The sequence below is a fragment of the Siniperca chuatsi genome, linkage group LG17 (genome assembly GCF_020085105.1).
Source record: "Siniperca chuatsi isolate FFG_IHB_CAS linkage group LG17, ASM2008510v1, whole genome shotgun sequence".
Lineage (NCBI taxonomy): Eukaryota > Metazoa > Chordata > Actinopteri > Centrarchiformes > Sinipercidae > Siniperca > Siniperca chuatsi.
This window is the reverse complement of record NC_058058.1, coordinates 20,383,666-20,402,542: the sequence shown is the minus strand read 5'-3', so window position 1 is coordinate 20,402,542 and position 18,877 is coordinate 20,383,666. Positions and strand designations below refer to the sequence as shown.

General features: G+C 40.4%; 1 protein-coding gene across 1 annotated transcript; it reads right to left on the bottom strand.

The window, feature by feature from the left end:
• Positions 1-3,869: 3,869 nt before the first annotated feature.
• On the bottom strand, positions 3,870-18,642 carry LOC122863815 (SH3 domain-binding protein 5-like). The gene is made up of 9 exons (XM_044170580.1): positions 18,269-18,642; positions 17,285-17,347; positions 12,985-13,113; positions 8,440-8,604; positions 8,112-8,242; positions 7,819-7,861; positions 6,938-7,154; positions 6,424-6,807; positions 3,870-5,024 (listed from the first exon to the last, which is right to left on the bottom strand). Exons 1-9 carry the CDS (start codon positions 18,350-18,352, stop codon positions 4,723-4,725), a joined length of 1,518 nt encoding a protein of 505 aa, XP_044026515.1. The 5' UTR covers positions 18,353-18,642; the 3' UTR covers positions 3,870-4,722.
• Positions 18,643-18,877: the final 235 nt, after the last annotated feature.

Sequence of the window (18,877 nt, the reverse complement as noted above, 5' to 3'; positions counted from 1 at the left end):
CAAGAAATCTTAAAAGAAACGGGAAAAAAGCTATATCCTTAACAGCTGGGATATGTAGATTTTCACAAAACATTCCTGAAACAGAAGTGAATATGTTATTTGTTTGACATTTTTTAACCACAGATTAATAAACATTTGGTACACGTTAGTATCCATGGCAGCAGGGCAGTGTATGTCAGATTCCTTCAAAATATACTGCAGTGCCTGTGTTTATGTCAACATGTTACATTGCAACAGTGTGGCTCATTGAATAGGTTTTGGACAACAATGGAGCTCTGGCACAGAAAAATAAGCTACTGTATATCTGGCATTGTCAACACTGACAATAATTGTTGTTTGAAACACATGCTTGTGCTTCAATCATTCAGAGCTTCATCAGACCACTGAGGTAGTTTTCAGTCCTCGGAAATATAAAAAAGTACGAAAAAATACAAGTAAAGTTAAAGTTCAGGCTCAACTTGAACTTTTTGTATAAAGATTTTGGTTCAGTCTTTTCATTGGATTTGTTGGCAATATAAAAATATCATTTTCAAATGGAGTATTGTTAAGACAGACATTTTTCTGGGCAGATAGCAGGAATCATGAAAAAGATACAACCCGCTGCTGGATATCAGGTCAAAAAATAGCGTTTTGACTTTTCCCTTAAGGTTTGCGGCGGGATTGCTATGTGACAAAATCACAGAGTAACACACAGAGGGCTATTGCTGCTTATATGCAGTGTTTGCATTGGTATTGATTTGAATTAAATGACAGGTTCACATCTCTCTTAAAAAGTACTCACTTGCACATACGCCCATTGAAAATGTTATTGCTAAGTGTCTTTGTGTGCACAATGCATTTGAGAGTTTATCTGAAGCTAACATGAGGCTTCAGCAGTCTGAGATAGACAAATTAGGTGGGTATCTTCCAAAGTTAGTCTTTTTGGTACAAAGTTCCCTCCTTGCGTTACCATCCCTCAGCAAGAAAACACGGAGGAAATATGAAGAGTGAATATTGCACTAATGAGACTATAACTTTGGAACATCCCCACTTGATTTGACTAACTCAGACTGCTGAAGCCTCATATTAGTGTCAGCTGAACTTTATAATGCACTTTTGCACAGAACATGGACTGTGGATTTTGTCCCCATCTCTTACATTGGAATTGCTTTAGGGACGGATCTCTTAACAGTTACTATGGAGAGGGGCAACAAAACAGCGACCAATGACTGTGAACTCACATGGACTCGTGGGTGCCCTTTTATGACATACTTGAAAAAATGTGAACCTATCCTTTAAATACTTGTAGCTAGTTGCTGAGCCTATTTTTCGTTTGCTTGGTGGCTTTAGTGCTGATTATTTACCTAGTGGGGAAATATGAGAATCCATTTTTGAAGACCAGAGTTTGCACTGAATTTTTAACTCCTTACACAGAGAGGTATCCCTCCTCTGTTGCTCTTCCTGAGGTTTCTCCACATTTTTCCCATTAAAAGGGTTTTTGTGGAGTTTTTCCTTAGAGAGTGTCGTATGTTGTAGAGATATTATACCCCTCTGAGACACATTTGTGATTTTAGGATTTTCAATTTAACATGGTAAATCAGTAGCTTTGCCTACAAGTCAGTATTTGGCTCAGCTCCCCTAAAGGAGACCTGTGCTCCTCCTGAAAGCAACAGAAGTTGTTAAATTATCAACCATTATATCTTAACAATTTAATCCTACAATGAATGATATAATAAATCAAATTGAAATTGAATAAAAATCTGATGTCCCGTCTCATCTGCATTTTTACGTGTGTGTGTGTGTAGCTCTGTGCTCTTGGTCTTTATCTTCTACTATACAACATGTGTACACATATAGTTACACAATTATGGTTGTCAATTAACTAAAACCATGAATGATGAGTTCTGATATGATGAGAGTATTTGTCACAAATAGTGTGAAGCTCCTGCTCAAAGCCTCAGAACTGGAGTGCAATCAACCACCCAAACTTGGCACTAGATGTCAGTATCTTACAGAACATGGTCATATTATTGCCCAGTATTACAAATCTGCTCTGTAATACCTGAGTCCAGAGCTACTCAGATATTGAAATCACAGGATGCAGCATAATTGAAAGGCAGCATGCTCTCATTAGTGTGTGCAGACAGGCAGAAGAGAGAAAGGCCTGGAAGACAGAGTCACAGAGTAAAAGAAACCGTGCTGCAGGGCACTAACTGAAGTCATGAGATAACAGTGCAACAGCTGAGCAGCAAGCAGGGCATTAAAACAGTCAGCGTGTGTGTTCAGTACACAATGACGAAAAGATAGAGGAAAATGGTAGGAAAGCGTATTTTCTAATGGTCACTGTGAGACTTTTCAGGAACTGACTTTATGATAAACACTGAATGTCATGATACAGGGATCAAATGCAGAGTTAATTCTGCAGGACTAAATTGAACTGTGTGGTTGTGCTGTCACCATTGTGGCTTTTGCAGAGTGTGGTCTCATTAAATCTTCCAAAACTAACTCAGATATTTACTAATTGAAAATGCTTTATCTGGGTCGCTGAAAATATTTTTTATGTGAAAATACTGTCAAATTGGTCTCCATATCTTCAGTTTCCTAAATAACCTTAGAACACCTTAGATATCAGGTTATTCAACACTGTATTAAATATAGCAGATTGATACTGGACTTATGAGGAAGATACTGATAGTTGAGAGTTTTAAATTCAATTTTTAGAAAAACACATAGCATAAACAAATGTTTTCTATTCATTTTTGAAATCTTTAAGCCAGACACTTTGAAAAACAAACTTGTCAGTGTTTTCTGGTGGTCTAAATAACCCCAAACATTTCATATCATGTTACTTACAGTATTGGTCATCATATTGGCTGATACATCTGCAAATAGCTAATATCAGCTGATATATCAGGCTCTAATATTAAGTATTGTGTGTAACAGGTTGAGGGTGAAAAAGAAAATGGTGAAAAAATGTATTTAACGTGAGGTTGCACTGTCAAATAGTTTTACTTACTTTGAAGCTGTACCCCGTCTTATATGTACCTCATATTGTGCACCTTATAATGCAGCCAGGTGAATATTGTGACACAGTAGTTTCAGACTTTTAACCCACCTCTTTCCACTAAATATTATGTTATAATTTCACAGGTTTAGGCTTCTAATTCCTTCTGCTGCAGTAATTCTGTTTCAGCAAAACTGGTCATTGTTACTGTGTACTGTATCACTGCTAACAAGGTATTTCTGGGCAAATCTGTTAGTTTAACTTTAAAGGAATAGTTTGACAGTTTGGGAAATACTCTTATTCGCGGGACTATTACTTTGCTGGGACCAGTGACTTCCTGGAGTCTTTGCTGGCTGCCTGGCAACTGCTCAGAGCCAAGAAATAGTCACTAAAACAGCCAATGATATAACATTAATTAGTGAGCTTTAGTGGTGCTGGTAGGCAGATTTTGTTACCAGTTTATAGTCTTTGTGCTAAGCTAAGCAACTGCAGCTTTATATTTACTGTATTATTCCATTTCCCAAAATGTTGAAGTATTTCCTTAAGTGAGTATTTTTTTATGCACAAAGCCAGCAATTCACTCAGCTGTGGCAGGACAGCTGTGTGTGTGTGTGTGTGTGTGTGTGTGATCAGGGGACTCAGGTTCCTGTAACCCCTGCTATTGCGTAAGCATTCCCCCAATACCCCAGAGAAACACAAGTATATGTTTACAGCATGAAATGTCATATATTGCCTAATAGAGTTGTTTCATACCACATTATCCTTCTTAAAAGTATAATTCTGCCAATTTCAAAAGGGCTTTGATGACCAATGTTTAGACTGATAACTTTAAGTGCTAACAAACATTGTCAAAGAATGATAAAAAAAATAATCAGTTACATATAGCACATGTATATTGCTTATTTTATTTTGTGTTAAACAATAACAATAGTAACCACAAAACATTGTTCATATACAAGAATACAGGAGTATAAATATAGAATATCTGTACTACAGAGTATTTGAGCATTTCTCTAAAACACAACAGACACACACTCAAAACATCATTCACTCAGTCATACACAAATCCAAATGGAAGACCATTTGTGTCTGAAAAGGTTCAGTCCCTTCTTTAGTTTAGAGTACTGCTTGCACTCCACTTTCCTCCTTGACAACTTTTCCTCCAAAATAGTCTCCACGTCCTACATTTCAAATTGACATTTAGGAGTTACAGGAGGAGCACAGTAATCAAGGCAGAACAAGACATAATCCAACTTCTGACAGCTTGTTTTGTCCCATTTTGATCCTCATGTGGAGATTCAAATCCAAAAAAGAGGCTCACTGTACACATTAATACAAAACGTCTCTTAGTTGTGCCTGTAGCATTTTAACATCAATAAATGTTTAACGTTGACACTATAAAGCTGTAGACAAGTTACACCATTGTTGAGAGAATTGACAATACGCCAAAGGACAGAACATTTGCAGAAACAGAGTTAGTGAAATCAGTTCAATTGGCAACAAGCAACATCCTCTTTGCAACAGGAAGCAAGGAGGTTTATGGGAAATCCAGTCTTTTGAATAACGCTAGCACTAACAATAGCAATAGAGACCAATCCCCCTGTCCCTGCTCTCATTTGTTTACAATACATCCTCATGGGTTCACAATTTATTTAACATTGATATACTGACGTTCAAATACACTATGTATAGCACCTTTAATATGACACCGCATCCGATGTTTAGACAATATGGAGACATTATGTCAGGTTGGTTGGAGCTGCGAGTGTGCACTTCATCTTGCCCTGACCCATGTCTTCTGCCCCAGAGTCCAGTTTGAGGCTTGTAGCTGGGCACGGATAGTGTTTAAAGTGTGACAGACGTTCATTAGACACTGTTGAGTAGCAGAATTGTAGTGGCTGAGCCTGGAGAGGAAATTTCAGGGTTAATGTAATGGGGGTCTTGTTCATTCCCGGAGTCCCCTTCTTTTTTTGTGCTACAGTCAAAGTTAACTTGTTCAAACCGGCTTCTAGCGTTGCCTCAGCTCCCTCTGCTCTGTCACCTACAACACACACACAGAAACAGAGGGCATGCAATGGTGAATAAATCTGCATGTTAAAGTAAACCGAAGAATACACCAATTTATCTTTCCTCACTGAAACAGAACTTTATTGAAAACCAAACACTTTCCAGTTAATGACATCCACCTCTAGCATGATGGATATGGTGCTGTTTTAGTATTATACAATAAAAAACTTATATTTATCAGTATTATTCTGGTGGACTATGGGAAGCCCTTCACCCAAATTGAGTTCACCCAAATGGGACGGTTCAGATTTAACTTTAATTTATACTGCTTTTAGCAAATAAGTTGTGTACGAATTCTTTCAATTTGTCAAGTTTCACATCGTTTTAAGTTTTACTTAAACTGTTCCTGGCAGTGAAAGTTATTTATTTTTTTTTTTACTGAATAATGTATCAGCTCCTACATCTGATATCATTTGCAATTAAGACTCACAAACCCACTTATGATGACTGTTGCAGTGAAGCACTGATAACTGACAAGATATGTACAGTATTTATATGATGAATTAGAAATTTCACTGTATCTGACATTTTTTAGTTTAACATTTTGGAATATATGCTTATTCGCTTTTTTTCCCAGAGTGAGACGAGAATATTGAAGACAATCTCATGTTTGTGTGTTACTTAGAGTCAGGACCTGGTTAGCCTAGCTTAGCACAAGTTAGCGGCATCCACGGGGAAACAGTTAGCTAGCCTGGCTCTGTCCAAAGTTCAAAAATACACCTAGCAACACCTCTAAAGCTCACTGATAAACCTGTTGTATGCAGTTTGTTTAATCTGTACACAAACAGAAATGTAAAAATGACTATTTGTGGTTTCAGTGGAAATTCTGTGCTGTATTTTTTGGCGAACAATAGCTTGGCACAGTGACTCCCTGGGGGCCTTGTCGTCACAGTAAGGTTGCCAGGTGTGAAAAAACTGTCCATGTACAGAGACAAAACAAAAACCTGTGCTCAATGACCTCATTCTGCCTGCCAGTTCTGGATGGATGGATAAACTGTTATTTGCCAACAAATAGTTACAGTATGTAACTCCTTCTAAAACAACAAACTATAGCAATTATTCAGCTTTAGAGGTGCTGGCACACATATTTATGAACTTTTGACAGAGTTGTTTCCCCCCACTTCCAGTCTTCATGCTAAGCTAGGCTAACCACATCCGGACTCGAGCTCTGTTCTTAACGACATGAAATTGGTATTGATCTTCTTATCACACTCTCAGAAAGAAAAAAATACAAGTATAAGCATATTTCAAAACATGTTATGCTATTTCTTTAATGTCCCACTACAAAAATACAAAAACATTTCAACATTGTAGGATGAAGAATCACATTAGGAGTCAACACACATGTACACACTGATGTGATGAACACACACCTCTCTCCTGGTCGCAGTCAGGAGATGAAGCTCCACTGCACTGGCTGCGAGGGCCCAGGAGAGGTGAGGCATGTCCAGAACTGCACACTGAGTCTGGGTCATGTGTGCTACAGGGACTCGCTAACTCCTGGCCAGCGGGACAGGAGGACGAGAGGATGGAGGAAGAGGGAGAGAAGGAGAGGTAGGAGCAGGGGGTGTAGAGCGAGGAGGAGGGGTAAGGGCAAGGAATATCCAGGGGGGTAGAGGCAGAGGTGGAAGGATGGGAGGAGGATGAGGAAGGTGAGGAGGGCATGGCTCGGGGTGAAGAGGTGGAGTGAGTGTCGGCCTCCTCCTCTTCTGAGCTGCTACTGTAACTGCCCTCTTCATCAATTGATACGGACACCACTGAAACACACATACACACACAGATGTAGATATGCACATTAAACATGCAGACACCAACAAAACAAAAAAAACCTCATAGTGTGGATGGATGAAGTGGACGACTCAATTTCTAAGCTTCATTTATACCCACTTGACAGACCGTCTGACTCCATCTTGAAGTTGCCGATGTCCTCGTTGCCCCCATCTCCATCTGCACCAACACCCTGCTCCCTGGTTCCCATGGCGAGGGAGCGTCGCTGGGCATGGATCTCTTCAGAGATGCTCTCTAGGTTACGTAGTGCTGCGCGGTACTCGGCCTTAGCAACCACAAGTTTGGCCTGACGCTCATCCACAAGACGCTTCAGTTGCTATGAGAAATCAAACACTGTTTCTTAGTAAAACTGTATGTACATTATTTTTTATATAGAATTATATATATTTTGACATACAAGAAAAGTGTTTCCTAGGCTACGTGAGCATGACATATTACACAGTCAGGGGTAGTGATTTCATTCCAAAGCTAATACGACTAAGACTCTACAGCCATGCTAGCAGCTCTGTGAAGCTGTACTATGGCAAAGTGGTACTTTGAGCTAAATGTTAACGTCAGCATGGCTCACAATGACAATGCTAACATGCTGATATTTAGCAGGTATAATGTTTACCATGTTCACCATCTTATTTTAGCATGCTAACATTTGCTAATTAACACTAAACAAAGTACAGTTGAGGCTGAGGGGAATGCTATTAGTTTTGCAGGTATTTCAGAAATCAGAATCATAAACCTAAGTATTTGGCAAATTAAACTTTTGACCTAATGATGGTGCTAGATGGAAAGTTAAGATTTCACCAAAGTTATTATAATATGTCCAGAGGGAAAGAAAGAATGTGAGATATTGCAGTCTGGACCAAAGTGGTGGACCGACTGATCGACCGGCTGACATTAGCATGGCTAAAAACGTACAGTGCTTTGAACTGGTTTGGCTAAAAGTATCAACTTTAAATTGTTGAAAAGCCCACTAACATACATACCTCAAGCTGTAGATAATACTTGGCTTTCAGTTCAAAATACGGCCTGCAGGGGGAGAAAAAGAAGAAAAAGTGAAAGGGAGGGAGAATAACACTCCTCTGTGATCAGTCACATTCCTTGGCTCTTACAAAGGGAGCACACCCCAACGCTTCACAACCAACTCATGAAACATCTGGATTGTATCAGGAAATAAACGTAGCCCCTCTTTCTCACACACAAACACACTCACACACAGTGAGGCCCAAGCAGGGGGAAAAGAAAAGGAAACATTCGGATGGGAAACAAAGGTACAGACCTGGATTTATTGATGGAGCGTTTGAGTTTCTTCTCTAACTGCCTCATGTGGCTGATACAGGAATTGTAATTGGATGCCGTTTTCCTGTGTTCAGCCTCACTGCGTGTTCTCGACTGCTCGGCCTCCATCACCTGAAACAATCGAGAAAGGTTTATTTTAACTGTAGAAACCAAGCAAAACATTGACAATTCCAGTATAATCATTTCGACTACTTCCACTTTCACTATCTCCACTGTCTGTAGCAGTTTAGATCTCACCCTCAAGCATAAATTACTTGTTAGAATGGAACCTTTAAGTATTTTTCAGCTGTCTTGCATCATGTTCGTACCCTCTGTGTGGCATGGTTGAGCATTTCCTGCCAGGCGGAGTCAAACTGGCGGCTGTCCTCCTCCAGCAGCCTCTCCTCGGCCAAGGCGATAGTCTCCTTGGCTGCACGCAGGATCTCCACTGCTCGCTGGAACTCCTGAGTGGCCTTTTGGGCTTCAACCTGAGCCTAGCGTTCAGAGAGAGGGGTAGTTATAATGACATCAAATGTGAAAGCAAGGTAGCTACAAGTTTCCTACTTGAAAATACTACTTACATCAGCTTTCAGGTGGTAAATATTACTGTTGTGGAGCTCAGGGTTTCATGATAGACTGAGATTTCACTTAATTCTGATGTCATGAAAAAGCTGACAGAAAGCTTAAATCATAGCATAGTGACAGCTTCACTTAAAATTCCCTTTTTGGTTATTAATTTCAACCAGCAAGTTGGCCCAGCGTTTGTTCTCACATGGTATGAGTGCAGCAGTAGTCCTTGTGCTGCTTTCAGTGTGTGTCTGTTTATTTTATGACCTACATTTCCTCTGGAGAAAACCATGGTTGATTCCTTATGACAGCCATAGAGGGACAAAGAGATTTTGCATCGCACACACATACACACACGCACAGAAAGACAACCGTTTCTTGATCCAATAGACAAACAGAAGCTTTGTCACTAAGAAAATCTGACACTCTGTCAGTGGGCTCTTCATGCCCACAGTCACAGTCAATAGGAGGATTATTCCCATCATGCTGGGCATATTTGGACTTACAATGTCCACTCAGACAGGCATGACTTAAAGGTCAGTGTATTGGCTAAATGCCAAGATTAAACAGTTAGAGTAACTCCAATCAGTTTTCCTAGAATAAGATAAAAAATAATAAGGACAATGTGGTTAGCTGGGTAATTTGTAAATCTCATGAAAATCACCTTGGCTTTCTAGAGAAAGAACAGTATTAAAGGCATGAAAACAAACCAAAAAGGCACATGCTTTTTTTCATAAGAACTTGTTTCAAGAAAAAGCAACAGTATAGAATTTAGCTGTACATATTAATTATGATGTTAGTTTTTGAATGTTCTGCCTCTAAATGTCAAACATGAATCACAAACTGTAGCAGGCAAAAACGTCACAGCAAAGTTATCTGGCAAATCAGAGACTTCCAAAATTATGCAACAGGCTGTCCTGCTGATACTTCCTCTCTTTCTTTAAAGTCCGTGCAACAATTTCATGAGACAAATTTCCCTTCAAGCTGAAGGGAAATCAGTTGTTTTAAATGGTGTTTAACCCTTTGACATTTTATAAAAAGGTGTCACTATCCTTGTCCTGTTTTAACAGTTTTGTCTGTTTGTATACTACAATGGAAACAAACTGAAAACATTTTGAATGGATTATTGTATGCCATTGTTGCAGCTAAATGACCATTTATAACTATGAAGTAAAGCCATCCATTCATGTGAAAACTATAGACCATTTCACAGTTTCAAACATAAATTGTAGATTGTTTCCCAAAATCAATAGTTGACAGGAAAGAAAACTTGACCCAAACTGAAATGAAATAGTCTACACAAATATTTATCAGTTACTTTATTTCCTCTACCTTAATTTGCTAATAAGAGCAAAAAGAGCATATTATTATATATATTATTATAGTTAGTAATTAAGCCTATATTCACTGTGTGCATTAGACATCTGAGTGTGTAATAAGAGGGATGGCACCAAAATGCTCTCTGTCCATAGTAGATATAAATTAGCACATGCGAATACTTTAGCATATGGTTAATTTAGGCAACATTTGTTGATTTTTTTGGCCGCTTTTTTTATAACAACAAGCTGTAAACACAACATTGTCATATTACCACCTGATAAAGTTATTATGGTGAACGTGTTAACAAACAGTTGCCTATTTACACAAAGCAACACTTGCATTCTTTAGAGTCATGTTTCTGGCCACCTAGTGAATGTAAGTCTAATATTCACTCTCCTTTTAGCTCTGTTTTTGTCTCCACCAAATCTTGATGGAAATATCTGACTTTTTTCCCACTAAGTGCTACATATGTTCACCAGCTAGTTGCTAACTTTGTCTGCCTAGACAGATTTTAGGCTAGTGGATTTATCAGGGCTTTTTTGTTGAAATAGTTACTTGTTGCATCTGGAAACAATGAGAGCCGTGAGAATGAACTAAGACAGTAAAGTTGTGGTGCGTACAACCAAACCATTGAGCTTAAACATGCTAAAATTCTCAGAGAGTTGAGGGGAACTGCAGAGTTGGGTGATAATTCTTGGAGTGTTCGTCACTACGAGCGACACATTTCACATTAAACAGCTTTAACATAGCAGACTCCCAAAGGGTCAGTGTAGGTCTCTCAGCTGTTACACACTTTTTCTCACGGCCTTCCCTGGCTTTCTGTTACATTAACCCCTGTAACATGACCCTCTGCACTGTCAGCCATGTTTATGATACAGGCTCCAACAGTGACGTGAGCAAGCATGGATCTGCATCATCTCACACAAATTATAGAAACTCCACAAGCTGGCAACTTTTGTGTCGGTATTGTTGTGATATCTGAGCATTGCAGTGGTTAGGTAGGCTATCCAGGGTTATCAAGGCCCCCCTTCGAGAAGGTGAGGAGATAGAGAAAGGGAGTGGGAAGATAACAGTCCTCTTTGCGTGTAATCTGTTAATTTGACTGGCAAAGATGAATCCCTCCTCTTTGTCCCTCGCCATGACCCATTTCCCATGCTCGGAGAACAGAGGGGGCGCAGGGAAGACAGACGGAGGATGATGGATATTTGATGAGGAAAAACCAGGAGCGAGGAATAGAGAAGGAACTGAGACCTAACGCTATCTGTCAATGGTTTTTGTCAAGTTGGAGATAAAAAGTCACACAAAAGTTCCCGTCCTTCACAGGACTTCCAGAGCAGCAGCACACTTCCTTTCTCATGCAGGGTTAGTGTTTATTCATAGTGTTGTCAGCACCAAAGCTGACCAAACACAGTGACCATGTGAGGGTCTGCCTGTCTTTACTTTTGCAAAAAACAGTTGAACAAATGACACCCTGGTCAGCACCCTGGTGAGTAACATGCATCAAAGGTGGAGGACACAATTTGCCGTTATCTTTACGGTACAAAAGCCTGCTGAGCACGGGACAGCATGCAAATGACAAGCATTGTTACCAGTTCATTAACTTGATGTCATGGAGCCCACAATATCTGACTGTTTCTGAGGGAAACAATACGATGGTTTTGGTCTGAAATACCAAGACACGCTGTCACCTCGTCCTACGCCTTGTTCATATCATCCTACTAAAGGGTGGTAGTTGTTTTTTTACATGTGTGTATATCTGTGTGCGTAACTGTGCACATGGCTCATTTTTATTTCATTTGTCAGACACTGTCGTCCTGTCTGACACCTTTGTCTCGATGGAGGGTGAAGAGGTAGAGAAAGGCGACTGAAACAGAGAGGGAGGTGAGAGAGAGAGAGGGGTACAGGAGATAGACAGCCAGACAGACAGGCACTGGTGCAGAAGAGAATGCTGGGTAAAAATGACAAAAGATAGGACAGTACAGGCAAATTCCTACACACCGCCCCCCAGTCTGTTGGAATGTAGGGAGGAAAACATGGGGGGTTGCGGTCTGAGACTGGCTTATGGGTGGGGGTAGGTGCAATAGTGTGTGTGTGTGTGTGTTTGTTCTGGTAAGGTTGGTGAGGGTAAGCAGGTCATGTATTAAATATTAAATATTCCTCCATAAATCATTACCAGACAATACACCAGTTTAACCCAAGGCCTTCATCAGCTTTGCTCTATTGAATCCCCCTGATCATACACACACTTCCCGGACTCTCACGTGTTACTGTCAGAAGCAGATGCCATTGGCAGGTAGTTTGGTATATTGCAACAGAGACAAGCAAGGACACACACACACACACACACACACACACACACACACACACACACACACACACACACACAATCTATTTCAGTTTGACAGCTCAGCTCAAACACACAAATGTCAGCCTTCTGATGAATGGCTCATATGCTTCTTCCTTATTGGCTGAGAATAAGGGGGCGCTGGACTCTAAATTTCTGGTGCTATCCAATCAGATGAAAGCCTCAAGAGGCTGGGGCAATTAGACAGTAAAGGATATGACCCCCTGGAGAGGGAAAAGAACAGCTGAGTGCACTAACCATGGGGGAAGTTGGTCTACTTTGCATCTACCTGTGACAGTGCAGCAAGCATGAAAACACAGAGACCTCTAAGGTGCAGCAAAGGAAGCAAGTCAGATTAAGAAAAATATGGTAAGTCAAGCAGTTTCAGTGCAACGACAATTCCTCTTCCCCACACTGAATTGGTGTGTGTGACACTCCCTTAGCACACAGAGGTAAGACTGAGTTTAAAAATAGACATCACGTGACTGTGCTCCCTTTAAGTAGATACATGCTGAGCTCTTTAAACTTCTCATTGCTAATCCTCAGTAAGCCTGCCCTTACACTCTCTGTCTACCGACCTCAGAGTGACTCCAGCTCTCTTCTGTGAATGTGTGTGTGTGTATGTATGTGTGTGTGTGTGTACCTGTCTTGCTACTTTGCGGGCTTCCCAGTACGGTTTGGAGTCGTCCACAGCTCGTCCGATCCTCTTCACCTGCTCGTCAAGCTTCACTGTTGCTTCCACCAGCACCGCGCGAAACCGCTGACGGCAGTCCTACACACATATACACACACACAGATATTAGCTTTCAAACTTATCAATCAATCTACAGTCATAAAAGGCTACTGCATTTCAAAGCAGTTGTGAATGTGGAAACTGGAGACATTGCTGTGAGAAATGAGGAGGTATAAGATTTTTTAGCCATGCTAGCAGTGTGGTTTGTCGTTCTGTCTGTCGGTCTTGGTCCAGGCTAAGATTTTGTAAAGACATTCATGGTCCCCAGAGGATTAATCCTACTGACTTTGGTGATCCCCTAACTTTTCATCTAGCGCCATCATCAGGTCAAACTCTTACTATTCCCAGCACTGAATGAATGACATTCCCATCAGCCTCAGCTGTCATTTGTGTTGAGTGCTAATTCGCAAATGTTAGCATGCTAACACGCTAAACTAAGATGGTGAACATGGTAAACATACCTGGTAAACATCTTCACGTTAGCATGTTAGCATGCTGATGTTAGCATTCAGCTCAAAGTACTGCTGTGCCTAAGTACAGCCTCACAGGGCTGCTAGCATGGCTGTACACTCTTATTAATCCATAATCTATAGCTCAGTCAAGGCACTGTCAATGTCAAACCATTTAAATAAAAGTTGAAAATCAGATTTGATTTGACTCAATATTTCTCTGTGTATTTTCTCTAGTTTCTCTGTGTATTTTCTCTAGTGTTTCGTGTTTTAAGCATTAGCAGGACAGCACTAGCCACAAGGCAAGCCTTGTGGCTAATGCTGTCCTGCTGGCCCTGACCAATTTGGCCTTGTGCCTCCAAAGCAGCTCTTCTAATTCAAGTCACCACTAAACCATCACCCAAAAACAGTACATTCTGTGTATACATAAATTAATATACACAGCAGCTGTATCTCAGTTTTGATCTTTTTGCTCCAATGGGTGTTGTTGAGCAAACCTATATACATTCTTTGGTGGTGAAATCATGTTGAAACTGTTTGTGAGCAATGATATAGCATAAGTGGCAACATCTGTGTGTGTGTGTGTGTATGTGTCTGTCTGTGCACTTTTTGACATAAAACCCAAGGTTACACTGTGACAGTAGACTTGTTATTCATAGATGAGGTCTGTCATCATCTTGTCTTTATGGCAGGGTTACTGAGGCAGGCCATCTGTTTGTGTGTATGTGTGTGTGTGTGAGTGACTGTGTACAGTTGTGTCTCTGCTTTACTATGAGGGGCCATACAAGCCATAATAAATTCTGGCCATCTCACACACATACATTCTCCTTTCACATTAATTTATTTTCAATCTTACACCCACACATTTTCACTCAGACATTCATACATTTGCTCTCATATTCATATATTTTAACGCACACATTCATACTCTCATGCACATGCAGTCAATGTACACATTTAATATTATATATAATATATGTATGTAAGAAGAAAATGTATGTATGTCTGAAGAAAATACATGCATGTAAGAGAAGAATGTATGCATTTCTGAGAGAGACTATAGTGGAAACGGATGGCAGCTCATTTATTGCACTGTGATTGGCTGAGAAGCTCGAGGTCGGGTCTGAGGGGAAGATGGAACCAGCCATCCTCCGTCTGGTCTGAAGCCTCTGACATCACTGCAAACCTACATCAAAGGCCTCCATGAGTTCACTGGGAACTCTCAAACAGCAAGTAAGTCTGTTTCTCTCTGCCATTGTATTCTCACATAGAACCAGGCTGGGTTGAAGTGAACTTTTAACTGACGTTGTGCTGGTCTGGCAGAAGCCTGCTAGAACTGGCGCTAGCCGTGTGACAGCTAGCTAACGTTAGGCTCTATGTGAACAAACAACGGCAGAGAGAAACAGACTTATTTGCAGTTTGGGAGTTCCAGGTGAACTCGTGAAAGCCATCGTCATAGTTGTGCCGTCATGTCAGAGGAACTGCGGTCAGTGTGATTGTGGCTGGAGTTTTGCATTTGCAGTTCAGATTACTGGCATTTTTTTTAAACAAACTTTTTGACTACATATCTTCAGTAGATTAATCTACTGAAGAGTAGAGTCAAAAAGTTGTTATGAAAGTTCAAGTAGACCTATGAGGAAGTTGCCAGGGTGTTACAGTGTCCTTTGAGGTGACTTTCCCTGTACAGTAATAATGTACAGTGAAACTACTAATTTTATATGGTCATAAGAACATTTTGAGCAGAAATCCATTGTGTGCTCCTTAGCAAACCTAATATGGAAACGGTTTTATCATAATAGGACTTCTTTGGTGATGTTACATATTCAGACTTATTTAATGATATGACGTGTAATATAATGTTCTTATTTTGGAATCCCGTAAGTAGTCAAACAGTGGCCGCTCCAAGCAGCGGTACCGTAACTGCATGAATAGACGCGCATCAAAATGCCAAACGCTTGACCACAGTAATCCTCTGACATGACCTAAGAAGGATTCAGGAAAAGCTGAGGCAATGAGGTTAAATCCATTCTCACATTAATTGATTTTCATTCCTACACCCCCACATTTTCACTTTCACATTTATATATTTTCACTCACACATTCATACATGCACTCTCATGCACATGCAGTCAATGTATACATTTAATATTATATATAATATATGTATGTAAGAAGAAAATGTATGTATGTCTGAAGAAAATGTATGCATGTAAGAGAAGAATGTATGCAATATGAAAATAAATGTATGTGAAAGGAGAATGTACATATGTGAGAGGACCAGAATGTATTATGGCTTGTACGGCCCCTCATACTTTACAGAAAGTTGAGTGTGAAAGGCAGCAGCACCTGCATCCTGTTCATAAAACCGGCCGAGTAATACAAGAGAGGGTAAAAGAGGGAAAAGGGAGAGGGCGCTACGGGAAGCACACTTCCTGTGACATCATTATGTTTCCTGACTTCCTGACTTCCTGTTCCTGCGAAGAGATAGTAACACAGCATGCAGTCTGGGAGGTATATTCTGTACGCTACTGGTCATATATTGTAGGTACACCATGATGGCACACACTCTGGGCCTTGCTGTCTCTTTATCTCTAACACACACAATCTTATGTCTGCCAGGGCACATGAAAGGTTCACACTTATGTTGGCAGAGGAGAGAACCTCATATCTGAGCATGGATTTAACCCCATTGCCTCAGCTTTTCCTGAATCCTCTGAATCAACTGCATATCGTTCTTAATCAGCTCCAGACTCCAGACTCCAGCCTGCCAGCGGCACTTTTCACATTCTTCGGCTCCTGAATTTCATTCTGCCTCACATTGAATGACCTTCTTTCTTTTTCTGTTTGCTTATGACTGCATATATTTATATTAGTGACTCTACTGGCTTGAAAAAATGTACAGTGATCTATAATAATTATCCAGTATTTAGCTTGAAAACATGAATTAAGCAATATGTAACAATGGTTCCAACATTGAGACATGTAGATCCTGTCCTCTCCTTCTGTCTCTCTGTCTGTTGTTATATGTATTCCAGCACTGGTTTGTGACGTGAGTGAAGGTCTAACGAGAAACAGAAGAGGCCTACTTTGAGGAAAAGAAAAACCACAGCCTGCCTCCTGGAATGTTTTTACTTTTGCTGAACAGTAACCCATCTAGCACTCATTTATATCCAAGCGAGCGCTGTAAAAAAAAAAAACCTACCATCCATCTTTCTGCTGTTCCTCACTGCATTTTACAGCCTTTTTCCTCTTTAAAAGTGTTTGGTATGTTTTTAAAGGGACACTGAGGGAGTTGCGGGGAAACAAGGAGAGCACTTGGGATTTAGATTGCTTCAAATGTGCCATTCAAATATTAACATTCAGATCATAGTTATGCCTCTTGCAGCACTAAGAGTTCATACAGTGCAGAGTGACAGTCACTGCTTCAGTTTTTCCACATTTTCCACACAGAAGCAGCTCCCGCATTTAGAAAATTTCCATCTTTGCAAGACATTCCATGCGAACTGTTTATTTTCAATGGCCTTATTGCTAGGCAACTTCCTGAAACACACTAAACCACATTGGAAACAAAATGAATTATCTCACAGCACTGATAGGATTTCTCACTTGTTTAGAGTAAAACACAAGATTTTAGAAAGTGAGACTTAATGGCTTCTTGAGATGGGTGATTTGCAGTGCAACTCAGCCATGGCTGGAAGTGTTTTACCCCAGCAGGGAGAGGCACGATGATGACAGTGTTGGTGGTTGTAGTTCCGTCTTACCTCCAGCTCGCTCTCCAAGCGGTTAATGTCATCTGTAGACTGGTTTAACTTCTCCAGTTCTCCCTGTTTACAGAAAACATGGCATGCATGGAACAGCACAGAGAGAAAGAGAAGGGAGGAGTATGGTTAAAACAGATTGTGTGTCTGGAGGCTAAACTGTGTGACTTCTGTTTTACTGAGCATGCAGCCCTCAGTGTGAGACTGTGTGCTTTGACAAAGCGTTAAAGGGACAAACAGGCCTACTCATAAATATATTTATGAACAACTTGGAACATTTTATTGCATGGCTACAAAGCCACAGTTGACACATTCAATTAACACTTAATTATTTTAAGTGGAACTGCAATTGCTATAATATAGTAGTAATATCATAAAGTAGTAATAGTTCACATTATACTGGCTTTTACTGGCTCTATATATTCCACTAAATGTGAGGCTAACACTTTATCTTCCACACAGCCTGACAGTTCTTTTCACCATCTCAGTGTCACTTTCTATGGAAGCGACTATATTCAAATGAAGAAGGAAACTTGAAAATGAAAATGTAATTCCACAATAGCATTATAATTTTCCACATATGTAGGCCTATGTGTTATTTGAGCAAAAATGAAAGTGAGAATGTAATAATCAGTACATATTAGGAAACTCCGTAAATCACCGAGAGTTGAGGCAGAGCAGCTGGAGGACATCAGAGGGAGAAAATATTTTCTCCATAAAATATGATCTCTGTGATGCTGCGAATGGAGCTGCTGTGATGCAAGAAACATTTCAGACTCGATCTGACAATAAAGCATCATCACCATCACCATCATCCAGTTTCACCAAAATCAGTGAATAAAGTTATAAAAGTTGTGTGTTTTTGAACAGTAATCTGTGAGGCCAGAAACGCTTTTTCAAACCTAATTCTGGTCTCATTTGGGGTCTGACAAACAGTAAATTCTTCAAATTCAGTGCTAAATCTATTTAAACAAACAAAAATCTCACCTGGATTCTTGGATCCACTTCTTCTTCCTCCTCAGCACAATGCGAGTCCTCCTCACAATCATTCCCATTTTGTAAAGGATCCATTTTCAGGATATCTGGAGATTTTTGGCAAAAGAACACGAGGGTCTTCACTGCAAACAAAGCGCGACCCCGGGGTGCTGGACAACAGGGGTGTCCAGCAGTGATCCGCCCTCACTAACCTTTACACTGAGCACATTGCATGCCTCAGGCTTTCAAAGGTTTCAGTGCGTTTAAAGAGGCAGAGGAGTCCGCTGTCTGCAGGGCAGCGCGCCTGGCCGCAGGAAGGTCCTACACGCACTGTAGAGGATCACAACCTCAGGGATCGACAGCAGACCGACTGTGGCCAAGAAAGTATTAAACTAACTAGAATGATCAATAGGACTACTTCTGGTTTGGACTTTCAAAATAAAAGCCCATTTAGGGAACGTGGGCAGGCCATGACATGACAATAGGCTTATGTCAAAAAAAGTTTCTACTATATCAAACAACCTTGTCAAACAAAGTAGGTCTACTTGTCTTTTCAGAAAAACTGAAGCCGACCTCTTACTTTAGAAGACATATTTTCATTGGCTGTCTTCCATTTAACGG